This window comes from Tribolium madens, unplaced genomic scaffold (assembly GCF_015345945.1).
Source record: "Tribolium madens isolate multiple individuals breed KSU strain unplaced genomic scaffold, Tmad_KSU_1.1 Scaffold_91;HRSCAF=231;Tcas5.2_LG7, whole genome shotgun sequence".
Classification (NCBI taxonomy): domain Eukaryota; kingdom Metazoa; phylum Arthropoda; class Insecta; order Coleoptera; family Tenebrionidae; genus Tribolium; species Tribolium madens.
This window is the reverse complement of record NW_025401063.1, coordinates 10,957,512-10,973,506: the sequence shown is the minus strand read 5'-3', so window position 1 is coordinate 10,973,506 and position 15,995 is coordinate 10,957,512. Positions and strand designations below refer to the sequence as shown.

The 15,995-nt window shown below is 33.7% G+C and overlaps 4 protein-coding genes across 10 annotated transcripts; 1 reads left to right on the top strand and 3 right to left on the bottom strand.

Annotated features, from left to right (window-relative positions):
* The first annotated feature begins 549 nt into the window (after positions 1 to 549).
* On the top strand, positions 550 to 5,889 carry LOC123012108 (LHFPL tetraspan subfamily member 3 protein). Its single transcript, XM_044409911.1, has 3 exons — positions 550 to 1,061; positions 5,301 to 5,543; positions 5,599 to 5,889. Exons 1-3 carry the CDS (start codon positions 659 to 661, stop codon positions 5,799 to 5,801), a joined length of 849 nt encoding a protein of 282 aa, XP_044265846.1. The 5' UTR covers positions 550 to 658; the 3' UTR covers positions 5,802 to 5,889.
* On the bottom strand, positions 5,796 to 7,275 carry LOC123012106 (uncharacterized oxidoreductase YjmC-like). Its single transcript, XM_044409909.1, has 5 exons — positions 7,099 to 7,275; positions 6,883 to 7,050; positions 6,531 to 6,835; positions 6,070 to 6,480; positions 5,796 to 6,027 (listed from the first exon to the last, which is right to left on the bottom strand). The coding sequence occupies exons 1-5, from the start codon at positions 7,124 to 7,126 to the stop codon at positions 5,866 to 5,868; spliced, it is 1,074 nt and encodes a 357-aa protein (XP_044265844.1). The 5' UTR covers positions 7,127 to 7,275; the 3' UTR covers positions 5,796 to 5,865.
* Positions 7,225 to 8,583, bottom strand: LOC123012107 (uncharacterized oxidoreductase YjmC-like). Its single transcript, XM_044409910.1, has 4 exons — positions 8,447 to 8,583; positions 7,938 to 8,395; positions 7,478 to 7,888; positions 7,225 to 7,426 (listed from the first exon to the last, which is right to left on the bottom strand). The coding sequence occupies exons 1-4, from the start codon at positions 8,469 to 8,471 to the stop codon at positions 7,262 to 7,264; spliced, it is 1,059 nt and encodes a 352-aa protein (XP_044265845.1). The 5' UTR covers positions 8,472 to 8,583; the 3' UTR covers positions 7,225 to 7,261.
* A 61-nt stretch (positions 8,584 to 8,644) lies between these two features.
* On the bottom strand, positions 8,645 to 14,499 carry LOC123012105 (uncharacterized oxidoreductase YjmC-like). Of its 7 annotated transcripts, none has more exons than XM_044409901.1 (8): positions 14,371 to 14,499; positions 10,167 to 10,295; positions 9,966 to 10,118; positions 9,726 to 9,914; positions 9,564 to 9,679; positions 9,417 to 9,515; positions 9,015 to 9,365; positions 8,645 to 8,967 (listed from the first exon to the last, which is right to left on the bottom strand). In XM_044409901.1, the coding sequence occupies exons 2-8, from the start codon at positions 10,273 to 10,275 to the stop codon at positions 8,809 to 8,811; spliced, it is 1,176 nt and encodes a 391-aa protein (XP_044265836.1). In that variant the 5' UTR covers positions 10,276 to 10,295; positions 14,371 to 14,499; the 3' UTR covers positions 8,645 to 8,808. The 7 variants fall into 7 exon arrangements, with proteins under 7 accessions (XP_044265836.1, XP_044265840.1, XP_044265843.1 ...); XM_044409905.1 differs by having other exon boundaries at positions 9,966 to 10,143; positions 10,201 to 10,295; XM_044409908.1 differs by lacking the exon at positions 14,371 to 14,499 and adding an exon at positions 13,542 to 13,683 and having other exon boundaries at positions 9,966 to 10,143; positions 10,201 to 10,295.
* Positions 14,500 to 15,995: the final 1,496 nt, after the last annotated feature.

The following is a 15,995-nucleotide window of genomic DNA, read 5'->3' as shown; positions in this document are numbered from 1 at the left end:
TAATTTATTCAGTAACTTTGTAATTAAACAATAAACAAACTAACAGAAAGTCTTTTTTTATATTTAGAATTTTCAAGTAATAAATTATATAAACTCTAGTTTCCAGTGCTGTGCCATCTTTAGGAATTCTGCTGCACCAAGCTTTCTTATCGATTTCCTGCTAACAGGTAGCTACACTCGTTACCAACTCCAATGACTGTAATATAATCACTGTAACACAGCGTAGTTATATTTATTGATTGGCAGCTAAAATATACAAATTATAGCAAAAATTTTGCTCGATAGATAACTCTTTCCACAACATTGCGTTAGGTATATACTTTACAGAATTGCAAAAAATTCTACAATAAAATATAAATAACTGACCCTCTCTATACTTCTGCACAATACCCACGACTTTTTTGGCCCCCATTTTATCCCTTTTACTCCACATACCAAACAACTCGAAAAAACCTCTTTTCTAAGTCTTTGTTTGACTTGGTCCCACTTAGCTAAACCAACTTACCTTATACCTTTACCTATCTCCGACCCCCCTCCTGCCAGGTGGGAAGCATCGGCATTCAGGTGTGTCAGGTAAAAGAAGGTGAAATCATTCTTCGTTCGTGTCTCCACAAGCCCATCGCCATCTTCGCGCTATGTGTCCGTAAAGCCTCCCAAAATGGGTTCCAAAATCGAGTATGTGGACTCGTCGCAGATCTACGCCACCAGCTACGTGCGCAATTCAAAGGCCATAGGAGTCCTCTGGGCCATTTTCACCATTTGCTACGCCATCATCGGCGTAGTGTCGTTCGTCACCCCAGAATGGATCGGGGACATCGATGGGGAGACTCCAGGCAAGTTCGGACTGTGGTCGGTGTGCTATGCGGAAGAGGCCGGTGAACAATGCAAGGGCAGACTGGACGATTTTATGAGTATCACAAGTAGTGCTTTTCAGGCCGCGACTGTTTTTGTCGGCTTGGCGGTGGTCAGTGCCCTTTTGACAATTTGTGCCATGATTTTGTTCTTCTTTTGTCATTCGACGACTGTTTTTCACGTCTGCGGGTGGACGCAGTTGGTCTCGGGTAAGAGTAAGACAACATTCGAAAAGAAAATTAAGAATTCATTTATATTTAGAATCACCAAACAATTTATTTTGAAAAGCGGAGAAAAACTAGTATAGTCACTGTTTTTCAAAAATTGTCAGTTTTTTTTTTCATTTAAATTAGAATGGTATGTGATGACACGACTTTTACACTGGCGGACACGGAATTTTGGACAATTTGTCATTCGATTGACATAAAAATGTAAAACGGGCCTTAGGCAACTAACCTCACTTTTGATTTTTGTACTTTTTATCCTGATATCTAGAGAAAACATAAATGACAATAAATCAAAATAATTTACTGAACTTATATCAAAACACGTATTGCTGGCATTATTGTTTCGGAAAATCGACGCCAAAATTAAATTTCAACTAAAACTTTCAAAGTTTAGTTTCAAACGTCAATCATGACAATAAAGCGTGCCTTACATTGACATTTTTTGAATTGAATAAATTTGATGTATAAAATTCCGTGTCCGCCAGTGTATTAAGTTTAAGAAAACTTTCATAATTTTAGTTTTTGTCAGTGATTCTTCAATTTTATAAAGCTAAAGTGCACTATTAGCAAAATGTTTTGACCACTTGATGAATATTTTTTACCTAAATAATTTAAAAAATAATAATCTGTGTTTTACATACATTATTTATATTTATTTTTTCACTTTACATCTTTACTAATAAAATAATTGTAACTGATTTAATATAAAACAAACATTTGTAACTAAAAACTAAATAATTGTCCAAGTGTTTGGATTTTAGTTTGTTCTTGCATACAAAATATTGCCAACAGATGTATGAACATAGTATCACATCTTGCAACTTTTCTATAAAAATTCCGTTACTTTTCATGTTTTTTTTTCCGAATGAATAAGCTTTCTATAATTATTAAAAAGTATAACTGAACTCCACTGCCAAATTTAGAAAAAAATGTATAAAAAGTGGCTTTATTTGGTTTATGTGTGATGTCATTAATGTTAACGACACTGATTTTTCTTGCCTTTTGGTAAAAACTATTGAAGCGAAAAGAAACTGTGTTTTGGGCAAAATATTTTCCTTACTTTACTCTTAATGTTTTGATGTTTCAAGTTCCTTTTTCTGTTTATGAAATATAAATATAAAATAAATAAAAGTAAATGTGTACATATAAAAATATCAAATGCAATATAATAATGTGTGTCAAAGTAGATTCAGTAAATTTAAAAATTGATAGAACTCTCTGTAGCTTTAAACAATAAAATCTGATGAAAACTTTTCTTAAATTGCATAAAAATTACTTTATTATTTTGTTAGATAACGACAAAAATGAAATTGTAATAAAACGTTTTATGATAACGTCATTATGGGAAACGGTGTACTTTTACCGTTTCTACCTTTATAATTCGTGTTAACGATCTTATACAAAATTTGGTGAGAGCAGTATAATACTATTTTGAAGGTCAGTGTTAACATCCTATGAAAAAAAGAAACTGTAACAGGTTATCAACATCTGCTTGATTTTGAAATTATATTTTTTTTATTTTTGTGTCTAGAGAAAACACTACACCTACAAATTAAGTTAACTTAGTGCATATTTGTCAGTGTTTAAAAATTGCAGTGTAATAATAACTATGTTATAAGAGACAAAATTAGAAAACCATGCTCTTTTCAGTTTACATATAATTAAATTTGTTGCAATAAAACGTTTTGCGCTGCTAATTCTTTCAAAAAAACACTCATCACTAATCTATCTACAATAACAATCTAGGAAAAAGCATGACATTTTATTCTAAATGAAAGTGTTTTGTGTTTTGACGAAGACAATCTACAAAACATGTTTCATAAAACGATTTTCTGCTTTGTTACACTTAAATGATCTAAAAGTTACAATAATCGTCATCATGGTGAAACTGTGCAAAATGTGTTTGATGAATTTTTGTGTCGACTGCTAACTGATGAGCATAGATTTATCTTTTTATAATTCTAATGTCCGTAATTTTTTAACGGCAAAAATGTGCCAGCATTACCATACTGAAAGTAGTGAAGAAACGTGAAGATCTTTGATTATAGCGAAAGAAAATTTATATTTTTGCAATTTGAATGGCTATTTTTTTACATAAATAAAACTTTTTACAATTGTAGGTAAGAAATGCAAGAACACGATTTCATGAATAATCACATACATATTTAGATATTAATTATAGAACAAACACGAGTCATCACAAATTACAACCGAAGCTTCTGATTACAATCATTTTCTATACTTTCCCCATGGTTTTCATCACATTTTCTTTATTTTCTTGTATACAAAACACTATCGTGATTATCATCTAATTAATTAACAGAGCGATCAGTTTTATGAAAACAAGTTTTTCTTTCAGAAATGCAAAATTTTTCAAGTTTGGAGCAGAAAAGTCATTAATTGGCGTTTGAAACTAGTTTCTATTTCCGGCAGCTAAACGCATTTCGCATTAAAATAATGAAAGTAAATCCAGGTTCAGATTGGTCAACTGTGAAACATTTAACAAAATAAATTTTCTCAAAGTGCATGTTATAAAGTGATCGTGTTGAACTTTAAAAACAATACTTATTGTTTCTAGTTCTTCCCATACTTGGGCAAACAGTTATGCCAATCTAAGGATTTTTATTGTCTATTATTACGTGTTGATCATTACATAACGTATTCTCACTGAATATTTTTTTTGATTTAAATTAAGATTTGTTAGTAAAAATTTAACTTTTTACCTATTGACCTAAATCTTACTACGGGTTAAGTGTGTTACCAAAAAAAAAGTCTAAAGTGAAAACGATGTTACAACCCACATACGATCAAAACATTGCGTGGGTCATTAATCGAGTTGAAACCACACGACCATTGGTAAAATTTAATTGGTAAAAGTGTAGCTTATGATGCATTTAATTCATTTGAAATGCGATGTTAAAGTGTTCAATTGTGAAAGCAGCTGTAGATATAAGGAAAACAAAAATGGCGAGAATGACATCTTGATGTCTTTATAAATATGTACATAACATAAATTATTTATTATGTATCTAATGATTTCTTGCATAATTCTTGCATGGATTTGCATAACGTAACAATTTTGGTACACATTGATATTAAATTTGCGACCATAAACGAGCAAGTAAGAATGAGGTAAAAATTGTCAAGGCGTAAATGAATAATGATTGCAAGTGCGCAAATAGAAAGTTAATTTTTTGATAAAGTTATGAGTAATAAGTCAGGAAAGGTTGATTTATGAGATACGTATAAAAGAGGAGAGATAATTTCATTAAATAAGCTTCATTTTAATTGTTGAAAATTGAGTGTCAGAAGTTAAACTGTTACAGCTAAGTGTTAAGTTACTTTTACATCTGTCATGAGTAGTCATAACTGTACATAATAAATTAGCACAACGTGCAAGACTTAGAAAATAGATTCACTGCAAACAAAATTTAAAAAAATTATGGTAAAAATTTTGGATCCATTTTTTTGTAGAATTTCATTACCCCAATGTCACCGGCTACTAGCAATTTAAATTTTGAGATAAAGTCCTCAAAATGTTTAAAATTCGTTTATATTGCATTTTTTTGGACAATTTTTCCAACGCCTATACTCGTATCTCAAAAACTATGAACATTCAGATAAGGCAAGTTAGTTGTTTTGACTTCTTTTGAGCTCCACTATCACCTGTTAAAATATTTACACATACTTGAAAATCACACAGTATGTTTAAACAAAGTTATTATTCAATTATTGCTGCTAGATATCATTACGAGTTTCTTTCATTTGTGACAAGATTTTCTAATATCTATGTAATCACAATGGGAACTCTTTGATTATATTTTTCTGTTTGAGTGAAAAGAAAAATTTCACACTTTCGAACAAAATAGAATAAATTATTTACACATTAATAGAATCAGTGTCATTGTTTCGAATTTCCAACTTCGGCTTTTTGTCCTTGCAAACTATGCAATAACTATTTTTTTTACCTCCAGTTCTAATTGCATCAAATCTCGAAATCTTTATTTTTCCGATAATAATCTCTCCATTTTGTGAAGAATCAAGAAGTGGAACGCCCGTTTTATGCGACCGCTTTCATAATTTTGCTAACAAATCCGACTAATTCTTCAAATGATTAGGAAGTGCAACGTGGTGTATTATGAAACAGCAATTTCACAGTTCAATTACCTCGAATTACTTCACTATTGCCAATCCAGTAACTAATAACCTTCGGTTTTTCAGCGATTTGCATGATCGCGGGTTGCGTGTGCTTCCCGGCCGGATGGGCCGAAGACAGCATCCGTAGGGTTTGTGGGGCATCGGATAAGTACGAATTGGGCAATTGTGGTATACGATGGGCTTACCTACTGGCCGCTATTGGGTGCCTCGATGCCGTTATTTTGGCTACTTTAGCCTTCATTCTCGCGACGAGACACGTCAGGCTGCAGCCTGACCCCCATTATGCTCCAGCTAGTCTATTCAAAGGTAATTCCACAGCTTTTTACAACAAAAAAATAAAAAAAATGTTTGTTGTTTTCAGGCGAGATGAATAGTGCCTTTGTGGCCGACACTGCCAGTGTTGCGGGCTCCAGAAAGTCCCTGAACCTCCATCCTGTTCTATTGATGCATCCAGGACTGGACGATACTTACTCCCAGTTTTCTCAAAGAACAGTACCGAGATCCACTCATTCAGGCCATTACGCCCATCCCCACAATTTGCACCACCACAACTTCCAATTGTAAATTTTTATTCTAAGTCTATGTTGATAAAATATTTTACATTACAAGAGAATTAATAAATCAATTATTATCCTAAAGGACTTAAAGGTAAGACGTTTAGACTTTCTGCTAAATTATTGCAAGATTCTATCAAATCCCGACAATAGTGTACTCCTCCTTCCTGGTCTACCGTAGCCATATGTTCCCTTTCCCGGTCTCCCGGAACCATCACAGGTTTGTCGGGATCGGCCTAGAATCTCATTAAACAAAATTCAAACAAGCAACTACCCACCGGTTGCATATTCCTGATAAAATTCAATAAATCGCTTAACCGTTCCTCGAAACCGGGAGCAAAGTAAACCGGATTTATCGCTACAAAACAATGACCAAGATTTGCAATTTGGCCCAAATTGCCGTATCTCCGAATATTGGGACCATAAGCAGAGCCAGCGAGAATTCCACAAATAACCTCAACAAAAAAAGCTAACCCAAATCCTTTATAATTCGAGTTCGGCTCATGCCCTCCTAAAGGTCTCAAAGCACCGGTTTTGGGATTTGCCCAATCTATAGGGACTGGCATTTTTTTTCTACTAAGCATTTCAATTTTTCCTTCTGCAGCAGCAGCTGTTGCCATATCCAGCACAAAACTATCGCCATTTAAACCTGGCGCTGCAACCGAAATTGGGTTTGTGCCAAGAGCACCCTAAAAATTTTACTACAATTCTAGAATATTTTTTTTTGGCATATGTGTACTTCCATAGCACGTGTTGGTGCTACCATCGGCGATCCGTTTGTGAAACTCATGCCTAGCAAACCTTCCTCAAGAGCTTTAACTGAGTAAATCCCCGCGATTCCAAAATTGTTAGAACCTTTTGCAACAACCCATCCGATTCCTGAGTCTTTTGCTTTTTTTATTGCTAAATTCATGCAAAAATTTGATACGACTACACCTAAACCGTTATTTCCGTTAACCCAAGCCGTCACAGGTGATTCTTTTAAAATTTCTGGATTCGCACTAGGATTACAACCACCTTGTCGGATTTCGTCAATGTACGATACTATAACCAAGTGGTGAAAATTTCTACTAAAAATTTTAACAACAAACCTAATTTATTTAGTCCTTCGCAGTAATGACCTTTGTAATCAGCTTCAGTTAAACAGGAAGCAAAAATTTGAGCATAATTTTCTGGAGTCTCTACGGCCATCACACAGTCTTTAATAAACCGATGGATTTCTTCAAGAGAGTATATCTGACCTTCCCCGAATGTTGAAGCTTTAAGAAAAAAAATTAAACTAATAAAAACGATGAAAACGTTATTACTTGAAAGTGATCCCCCATCAGTTGACATTTTAAAAAATTGACAAAATTTCTGACACTTTCACATAAACTTTTATCTTCCAAGACAAACTTTCAGAATTTATAATTGATGAAATCAAAGAGCATAAAAACGGTGGAAAATATTTTTATTTCAACACAAAAATATTTATTTTTTAAGAGGCGTTAATGGTTTTATTTTAAGAGCTTCAGCAACTCTTCTGCAAGTTTCCATCTGATCTTCCACATATCTCACTCCACCGGCTTTTTCCACAGCTTCTATGTGAAGTCTTTCCGAATCGCCAGCTACCAAAACCGGCTTTTCCTCTTCGACCTAAAATCACAAATCATTTTTGGATCACGACTAATCCGAATTTTAAATTACAGCGGGCATTTCCCTCAAATAATTGAGAAGGTCACTCAAACGCCCCTCAAATCCCGGAGCAAAACAAGACGGATCAATTGCAACAAAACAGTGACCAAGGTCTGCAAGCCGGTCAAAATTTCCCATTATTCTAATATTCGGCCCATAAGCGCCTCCACCCAAAATGCCGCAAAATATTTCAACAAGAGCGGCAAGGCCATAGCCTTTATACGAAGAATTTTCTTCACTACCTCCTAAAGGATGCAAAGCACCAGTTTGAGAATCACACCATTGTGGAGGTATTTCTGAATTTGTTCTTTTCTTCATTTCGATTTTACCAAGCGCAACAGCCGAAGTGGCCATATCAAGCACAAAACTGTCACCATTTAAACCCGGTGCAGCCAGTGATAACGGATTTGTACCCAAAGCAGCCTAAAAAACGGCTCTAAACAGATTTTACGACTCCGTTATTTTGCTATACTTGTCTAGTTCTTGTGGGGGCAACGGCTGGTGAAGTATTGGTGAAACTCATACCGAGCAAGCCTTTCTTCATCGCTTGCATCGCATATTTTCCCGCAATGCCGTAGTGGTTTGAACCTTTACAGACCACAAAACCCACGCCAACCTCTTGGGCTTTTCGTATAGCTAGGTCCATGCAGAAATTGCCAACTACTACCCCTAAACCACTATGACCATCAACCCAAGCTGTTGCTGGTGACTCTTTCAAAATTTCTGGAGTAGCATCGGTTTTACAGATTCCATTTTGTATCTCTGATAAGTACATTTCGATTCGGTTCATGCCATGGCTATAATGCCCTCTGTAATCTGCTTCAACGAGAAGATCAGCTAAGGCCTCGGCATTGGATTTTGGGGCTCCCACAGCTAGGAGACAGTCGGTGATGAAACGGCGACATTCTCTCAAGGGGATTATAGGAGTGTCTTCAAAAATGAAAACAATTAAGTGGCACTAAATACAATTTTAAAACTTACTGGTATCGAGAAGTTTCGTTGACATTATGTAGGATAATGTATCTGTAGTATTTGTGTTAGAGATACGAGTATGAATAAATTTTCCACATGTTTGAATTATTGTATTGTCTGATAAGACTTGTAAATAAGATTTTGTTACTAATTATGTAATGGACTGTTTGCTAAAAAATCCTTATGTTTAATTTGATAAGAAGTAAGTTTAAAACGCATAAAAAGCATTTATTAATAAATAAACGTCTTAAGTAACATAACTTTGGCACTTTCATTGTCATTAAGCACCAATCAACAGCCATTGTATTCGAAACACTTTTCTAAATCAACAAATTTTCACTCAGCCCATATTACAGTTGAGATCTTTGTCTTCAAGCGGCCACCAAAGGCTTGACATGTAACTTCTTAGCCAAATCCCGACATGTGTTGAGCTGATCTTCCACATATCTCACCCCTCCCGCTCTATCCGCGTCCGCCATATGTAACCTCTCGGGATCCCCAGCTACCAGAACAGGTTTAGCAGGATCAGCCTGAAATAACCCATAAGTGGTCCCACTGAAACCCATCACCCATTTACCGGCTGCATATTCCTCAAGCTGCATAACAAATCACCCAGCCGGCCTTGAAACCCTGGCGCAAAACATTCGGGATCAATCGCGATGAAACATTGCCCCAAGTCAGCCTTCTTGCTTGAATCTCCCCACTTGCGGATATTCGGACCATAAGCACTACCTCCAAGTATTCCACAAAATATTTCCACCAATGCTGCCAAACCGTACCCTTTGTATCCCGAATTAATTTCGGACCCTCCCAAAGGCATTAAACGCTTAGCGTCGTAAGCGACTGACGGGTCGGTTGTGATTTTGCCGTGGGCATCTTGGGCCCACCCTTCAGGAATTGCTTGACCCTTTCGTTTTTGAAACTCGATCTATTTGCAAATTGTTTTTTTAAAGTTGAAACAACTTGTATATGAGAATACCTTTCCAACTGCGACTGCTGTTGTTGCCATGTCCAACACGAAAGAGTCTCCACCGGCAGCAGGGGCCCCCAAAGATAGTGGATTTGTTCCTAAAGCCGACTAAAATTCAATTCAGAACAATGTTTAAAGTGAGAATAACACACTTACGCCTTTGGCTCGTGTCGGGGCCATTAAGGGAGATGTATTCGTAAAACTCAACCCCAAAACCCCTTGGTCGATTGCTTGTAAACTATACTTACCAGCAATACCATAATGATTTGACTCTAAAAACTCAATTTAGTGTTAAGTGGGAAAAGGTAACTTTCTTACCTTTGGCCACTACCATCCCAATTCCGACAGATTTCGCCTTCTTAATGGCCAATTCCATGCAAAATTCTCCCACTACTGCCCCCAGACCATTATTTCCAGTGACCCAAGCTGTGGCGGCCGTTTCTTTGATTACAGAGGGGGTAGCTTTGCAGTCACAAAGTCCCCCTTGGACGTCTCTCACATACATATCTACCAAATAAATGCTTGAACAATTTCTTTTCAAAAAATATTAAAACGCACCTAAGCGATTCATCCCATGACTGTAATGCCCCCGATAGTCCGCCGCGACGAGATTGGCAGCTAATATATCCGCATACTTCTTTGGTGTTCCCACAGCTACCATACAATCACTGATGAAGCGGTGAGCGTCGGCGAGAGGTACGATAGGAGTATCTGGGGGATTCCCTGATAGTGAAGGCTACAAATAAAGAAGTACCTTACCGATGTCTAAAATTTTAGTAGACATTTTACGAACAATGTTGATGAGTTGAAGGTCTCGCACGATTTGAGATCGCTTAAATTGAGAAACGGAGCGCGCAATGGACGTCATGATAGGACGGTAGATAAGAGCTGAAATCAGTTCGGGTGAAAGCAATTGAATAAATTTTTAGTAAAGTAAAATGATAAAGAAGTGCTTATAAAAATTATGGAGAAAACGCTCAAACATTTACTTTACACTTACAGATTTTTTTATAAAAATCAATACTATTGTTAAAAATTCTTTTGCATTATAGAAAGTTAAAGAAACAAGAGGGTTTTTTATTTTAAAGTAGGTGTACTCGTATACAAAATACTGTAACAGAGTTACTATTACATATTAGGTATTAATACCTATAGCGAAAGTTTAATCAAAATTAACTAAAACATATTGCAGGATTTGTATTGTTAATATGTATGTAACTATGAAATACGTAAAATAATACCACATGCTAATCATACAGAGTGGAATTTTTATCTGGAATAAAATTCATAATTTGAATATAAGCAATTTTTGTAAAAAATCCTGAAACAGGTCGATTTTTATTTTTCCTTGCGTATCATTTGACACATATTTTTTGTTTATCTGCTTTCTAAAATGCACAGTCGCCTATAACTTTTTTTTCAAATGTAATGGTATGACAAGTGGCACCTCATTTGAAAGCTCACATCACAAGCAACACAACGCACTATTTGTTTTCTGAATATTTTCAAAGCCTACGTAATAAAAAAATAAGAACAAATTCTTAAATTGAATGAGAGGGTTATAAATATTTCTATACTAACTAATTTGTTACGGATGCAGTATCACAGATAGTTTTCTATCAGATCTATACGATTACTTAAAGAATGAAAAATACAGGGTGTTTATAAAAGAGCGCATTTACAGAGTATTGTGAAAACTCCATAAATATATTTTTTAATTCCAATTTTATTGAAAACTGAAACTAAAATTATTTTTTAAAACAATAAAAATACAATTTGATTCTTTGGAGTAGCTATAGTCTATAAAATGTGAGAAGAGTTGTCCCCACCTATTTTATAGTGTCAGCAACTAGCCGACCAATCTTGCAAAAGTTATACAATAGTTATTTACATTATGCGGTAGGTATAATTTTACAGCGTGAAGAAACTTGAAGCGAAGCTGTAAAATACCTAACGCACAAATAATGTACAAAACTTTTTGGCCGAAGACCGTTCTTCGATTAATTTAAATTTCTATTTGTCAAAACATGACGATCTATGCATTATTTTCACCACAAGTAGATAGCGTTGAATAGAATCTTGCCAAAAAAAAATGAATTGTGTTTTTGAATACTAAATAAATAAATTTGTGCGGTAATTTATCTCAGCATTAATGGACTTTATTTACCATAAAGAATCATTTTTTCGGAGTCTCTGAAAGCCTAAAATTTTCTTGTTATTCTACATCACTGCGTGTGCAAAACTGCACAAATGTCTTGTAAAAATAAATGTGTAAAAGCGTCAATTACAGTTGTCATGGACAAAAAATTTTTGTTTGATTTTATGCAATTTGTTTAAGTATCAAATTCGGCTTCAATAAATTATGATGACTGTCTTACATTCAGTTCTATAAGGAATTACTCACTTTGTATCGTATACAAAACACCGAATTTAGATTTTAACTTTAATTTTAAATAATTTTCAACGTGACATTTCAAAAAAGTAGCACTGTGACTTCGAAAAGACCAAACTTTGATCAACTTATATTTTAATGATTACGGTATTTTTATTTTTTCTCATCAAGTAGCGGAGGTACTATTGAATTTTTAGCGGAGGTACTATTGAATTTTGATACTTACTTACTTTTCAAATGCTATTTTTATGTTTTTGTAATTACATTTATTTCTTTTTTTTTTTTTTTGATTACATTTTAATCAATACATGAAAATATACAGGGTGTCAATTTTAAAAATTGCAATCGGCAATATCTCTAGAACTAAAAATGTTATTGAGAATCACTCAAAACGGTTTCGGTGGTTTTTAGGGAGAATCAAAATGGCATGACGCTCCTCCACCCACCCTTCAAGCCAAAACTTTTAAATGGCACTACCCTACTTGTAATACATCGTTGGAAAGCTCATAACAAGCGCTTTTCAAAAATGTCATACAACAACCTATTTGGTAAAGCCATTTTTCCAATTACTCAAAAACGAAGACGTTAAATTTTCATTTTTTTATTATATTCAAGGGTGGGTGGAGGTCGCTTATCATGTCATTTAAATTCCCCCTAGGAACCACCAAAACGGTTTTGAGTGATTATTAATAACTTTTTCAGTTGAGAGAAATTGCCGATTGCAAGTTTTAAAATTGACACAGTGTATAACATTAAAAATACCTTTTTAAGAACAAGAGATATTCGGGGTGGCTCGTTTTCATTGGAACACGCTGTATGTATTTAAAAAGAAGTAGGTATGTATATACATGAATAAATACATAATAGTATGTATAGTATTTATAAACCTACATAATTGTCTTTATCAAAATAATGCTGATAACTTACCTGTCGTAGTGGCTTCTAATAAAAATAAAACCCACCATAAAAACACTTTTTTTTTTAATGATTACAGTATTTATTTACTAAACTTGTTACGTTGATAAATAATAATTCAAGGCTACATTAAGCAGGTAGATAGATATACAGGTGTTTCAGAACTCGCGCCCCAGAGAAAAATGCCAAGTGAGATAAGATGCCAGGAACAGGACATTTATTTTTTGACATTTGGCCTTTTTTATGTCTCTTTAAGGTTACCGATGGCTATGGTCTTGTTTTTTTTTTTAAACATATATAGTTACAATTACAACAATACAACTTCTTTGTTTCCTCTACCAATAGCTTGCAGCAAAAAAACATGTACCCAAAATTATTTTTCCAACAGAAAAAAGTTGTCAAAGTGCAAAATTTAAACCCCCATAATTTCGAAATTTTTATAGATAGAAATTTTTTAACATTTATTCTATGTTCTTGATATTTTATAATATCTTACTTGGCATTTTTCTCTGGGGCTCGAGTTCTGAAGCAGCCTGTATGTTGACTCAATGTTTGATAAAATCTAACAAATGCAATTGTTGATTCAACAAAATATACCGAACTAAAAGAACAATACGCACCAATTCCGAGAAATGTATGTATTTATTCATCATGCGGCGACATTTCAAGCGGAGGTGAAGGACGTTCGCAACAAATTTTAAGTTAAACTCAATTAGCTACTGAGCAAATACAAGTTGCCTTTACAGGCCTCGCTAAAAATACACCAAACTACATAAATAAATTAAAATTTAAGCCCGGCAAAGTGCTAACAGTTACGTAACAGTTACCTTACTTAACTCCTATGTTATGTCACAATTAGCGCACTGATAAAAAATCATCTTATTTGGCGTAAAGATGTTCATATCGCGAGGTTAAGATAGGGCATAGAATGACGCAAAATAGCGCAAGCGTCGATTGAATGATTGGGGAACTGGCCATGACCTGCCTTTTCAGTTTTCCACAGGTTTTTCCATAACCTAAACAATTTTCCATTTTCCGGACGATGTGAGTGATTACGTGGCAATCATCAATTTCTAGCCAATTATTTTATTCACTCTTATGTCGGATTCGGTACGTAGACCGAATTTTTCCGAACTCGATACATGTTGCCTTCATTTTATTTTAGCATTGTTTATTTAAAGCTGGACATACGGCGCAGAGCTTCTCGACGGAGAAATGCTCGAGGCGACAACAACGCACCGAGTAGGGGAAGTACACATATAAGGGCAAGTTCTTGATTTTAGAATCATATGTTATATAATAAAGTTAAAAATTTTGCTTCGGCTTCATGTTCTTGTAGTCTCTTTAATTGCATTGTTATTGAAGTGGAAAGATAATAATTTTAATTGGAATAAAACGAAGTCGTACAAGGCCACTGTATAATTCCCTGCACCGGATTATTGATAATTGGATATGTCGGTGGATGAGATATCCAGAGATTATGCCTAATGCCTGTTAATAACACAGTTTTATAAAGCAGTAATTTATCTTATCCATCAACATTAATTTTAACAAGATAGCAAAAATCGGCACTGATTTTTTCAAATCGTTTTTAATTTAAGAAAGAGAAGATTGTGTTTAAAACAATAATTTTAACTAATTTTTAAAATCACTTACTTTTTACTTAAATAGCCCATCATTATGACCATTTCATTGAAAACTTCTCGTTTTACTTTATTAAATGCTTATTTTCACTCCACTAGATTAAAAATGACATAAATAATTATTTTGACACTTGTAATTAGGCTACTATTCAGATATAAAATTTTACACATCAAGACTTGATGTGTATTACATACGCAGTGTGATAATTTTTATTTCTGATTTTTTCTATTGTGGTCATTTAGGTAGTATGTATAGTATGTCTATTTTGCTACTTTGAATAAAAATTAAATTTTTTGAAACAGCTCTAAGACTTTGAAAAGAACTATTTATTCATTTACAAAAAATTAAATATACAAACAGCAGATAAAATATTACTTCACTTTTGTTATTCTATGTGTAAATATTTTTATTTTAATTATTGTTTTTCTTATTAGAAATTACATGTTAGAATATTTACATTTTGTTTATTACATATAACCTACTGTTAATTGTTAATATTTTAAAATACCCAGTAAAATTTTTTCAAAAATTTTGTTTTTACTATTGCCAAACTTTTTTTTCAGTTTTTTTCTGGATCACTCGTTTCTTCCTTACTTTTGCAAAAATTAACATGATTTCAAACTTCTAGGCAATGAAATCTGTACCGTTTCTATTTTCTGTAATGTAGAAGCAAAAAGCAACTACGATTTTGAACCTACGAAGATATACTGTCTCCAAATACAGGCTGTTCTACGAGTAATAATAAGCCTGAAATTTTTTGAAGCAACCAATATTACATTTAAAAAAAATATAACGTCAATATTAAAATATTTGGTTTTAATAAATTAAACATAGGGACCAGACAGCACTTCAACTATAGTTTATAAGAAATTAAACCTTAGTTAATTTGGTGAGATTTACTAAAATGTTTAGTAATGAAGAAAAGATCGACATGATTCTCATTTATGAAGAGTATTTAAAAAACGCTTCGCAGGCTGCAGCGCGATATCCAAATAGACGGGCTCCGAGTATAAACTTTATAAAAAATAAAAATACGATTACTATGTTTAAGTAATTAAAACAAATATTTCAATATCCACATTATCTTTAAAATGTTATGTTGATTGCTTCAAAAAAATATTTAGGCTCATTATTGCTCATGGTGTATACTACTGAACTGAAACCTACTTCGCAAAAACATCCAAGGAAACCCTAATTTGTATTTTACTGTAGACTTTTGTAGATCTTCTTTCCTAAGCTGCACTGTTGTAAGATTTATTATTTTAGTCAATATTCACTATTTCAGATGGACTACTATAAATCTTTGAGCGCAATGTATTTAAATGTATTCTAAATTTTATTTATTATTTGTTAGTTATTACAACCAAAATTTTGTTATAAAATAGTAATTAATAATCAGCAAATTTGTTACCATAAATAACAATCTTTGCTCATCTAACAACTCCAAGGACTGTTTGAATAATGCAAATTCAAAAATACACCGTTAAATATTTCCATATATGTTTACAACCCTATTTACTATTTTCGTCTCTAGTCTACATAACAATAATGCGGGTAAATGCAGCTGACAAGGTAGTGTAGTCGAGCTTCTTGAATTTAAAATATGAATACATTTCTTGTGAAGAGGGTTTATTTAT

Coding starts and splice junctions, on each gene's coding strand:
- LOC123012106 (XM_044409909.1), bottom strand. CDS start 7,126: ATGTCAACTGATGGGGGATCACTTTCAA. Junction 7,051..7,098: donor TGATGGGGGATCACTTTCAA/GTAATAACGTTT, acceptor TTTTTCTTAAAG/CTTCAACATTCGGGGAAGGT. Junction 6,028..6,069: donor TTATCAGGAATATGCAACCG/GTGGGTAGTTGC, acceptor ATGAGATTCTAG/GCCGATCCCGACAAACCTGT.
- LOC123012108 (XM_044409911.1), top strand. CDS start 659: ATGGGTTCCAAAATCGAGTATGTGGACTCGTCGCAGATCTACGCCACC. Junction 1,062..5,300: donor GTGGACGCAGTTGGTCTCGG/GTAAGAGTAAGA, acceptor TCGGTTTTTCAG/CGATTTGCATGATCGCGGGT. Junction 5,544..5,598: donor TCCAGCTAGTCTATTCAAAG/GTAATTCCACAG, acceptor TGTTGTTTTCAG/GCGAGATGAATAGTGCCTTT.
- LOC123012105 (XM_044409901.1), bottom strand. CDS start 10,275: ATGACGTCCATTGCGCGCTCCGTTTCTCAATTTAAGCGATCTCAAATC. Junction 9,680..9,725: donor TGGGATGGTAGTGGCCAAAG/GTAAGAAAGTTA, acceptor TTGAGTTTTTAG/AGTCAAATCATTATGGTATT. Junction 8,968..9,014: donor GCTTGAGGAATATGCAGCCG/GTAAATGGGTGA, acceptor GGGTTATTTCAG/GCTGATCCTGCTAAACCTGT.
- LOC123012107 (XM_044409910.1), bottom strand. CDS start 8,471: ATGTCAACGAAACTTCTCGATACCA. Junction 8,396..8,446: donor AACGAAACTTCTCGATACCA/GTAAGTTTTAAA, acceptor TCATTTTTGAAG/ACACTCCTATAATCCCCTTG. Junction 7,889..7,937: donor CCCCCACAAGAACTAGACAA/GTATAGCAAAAT, acceptor GCCGTTTTTTAG/GCTGCTTTGGGTACAAATCC.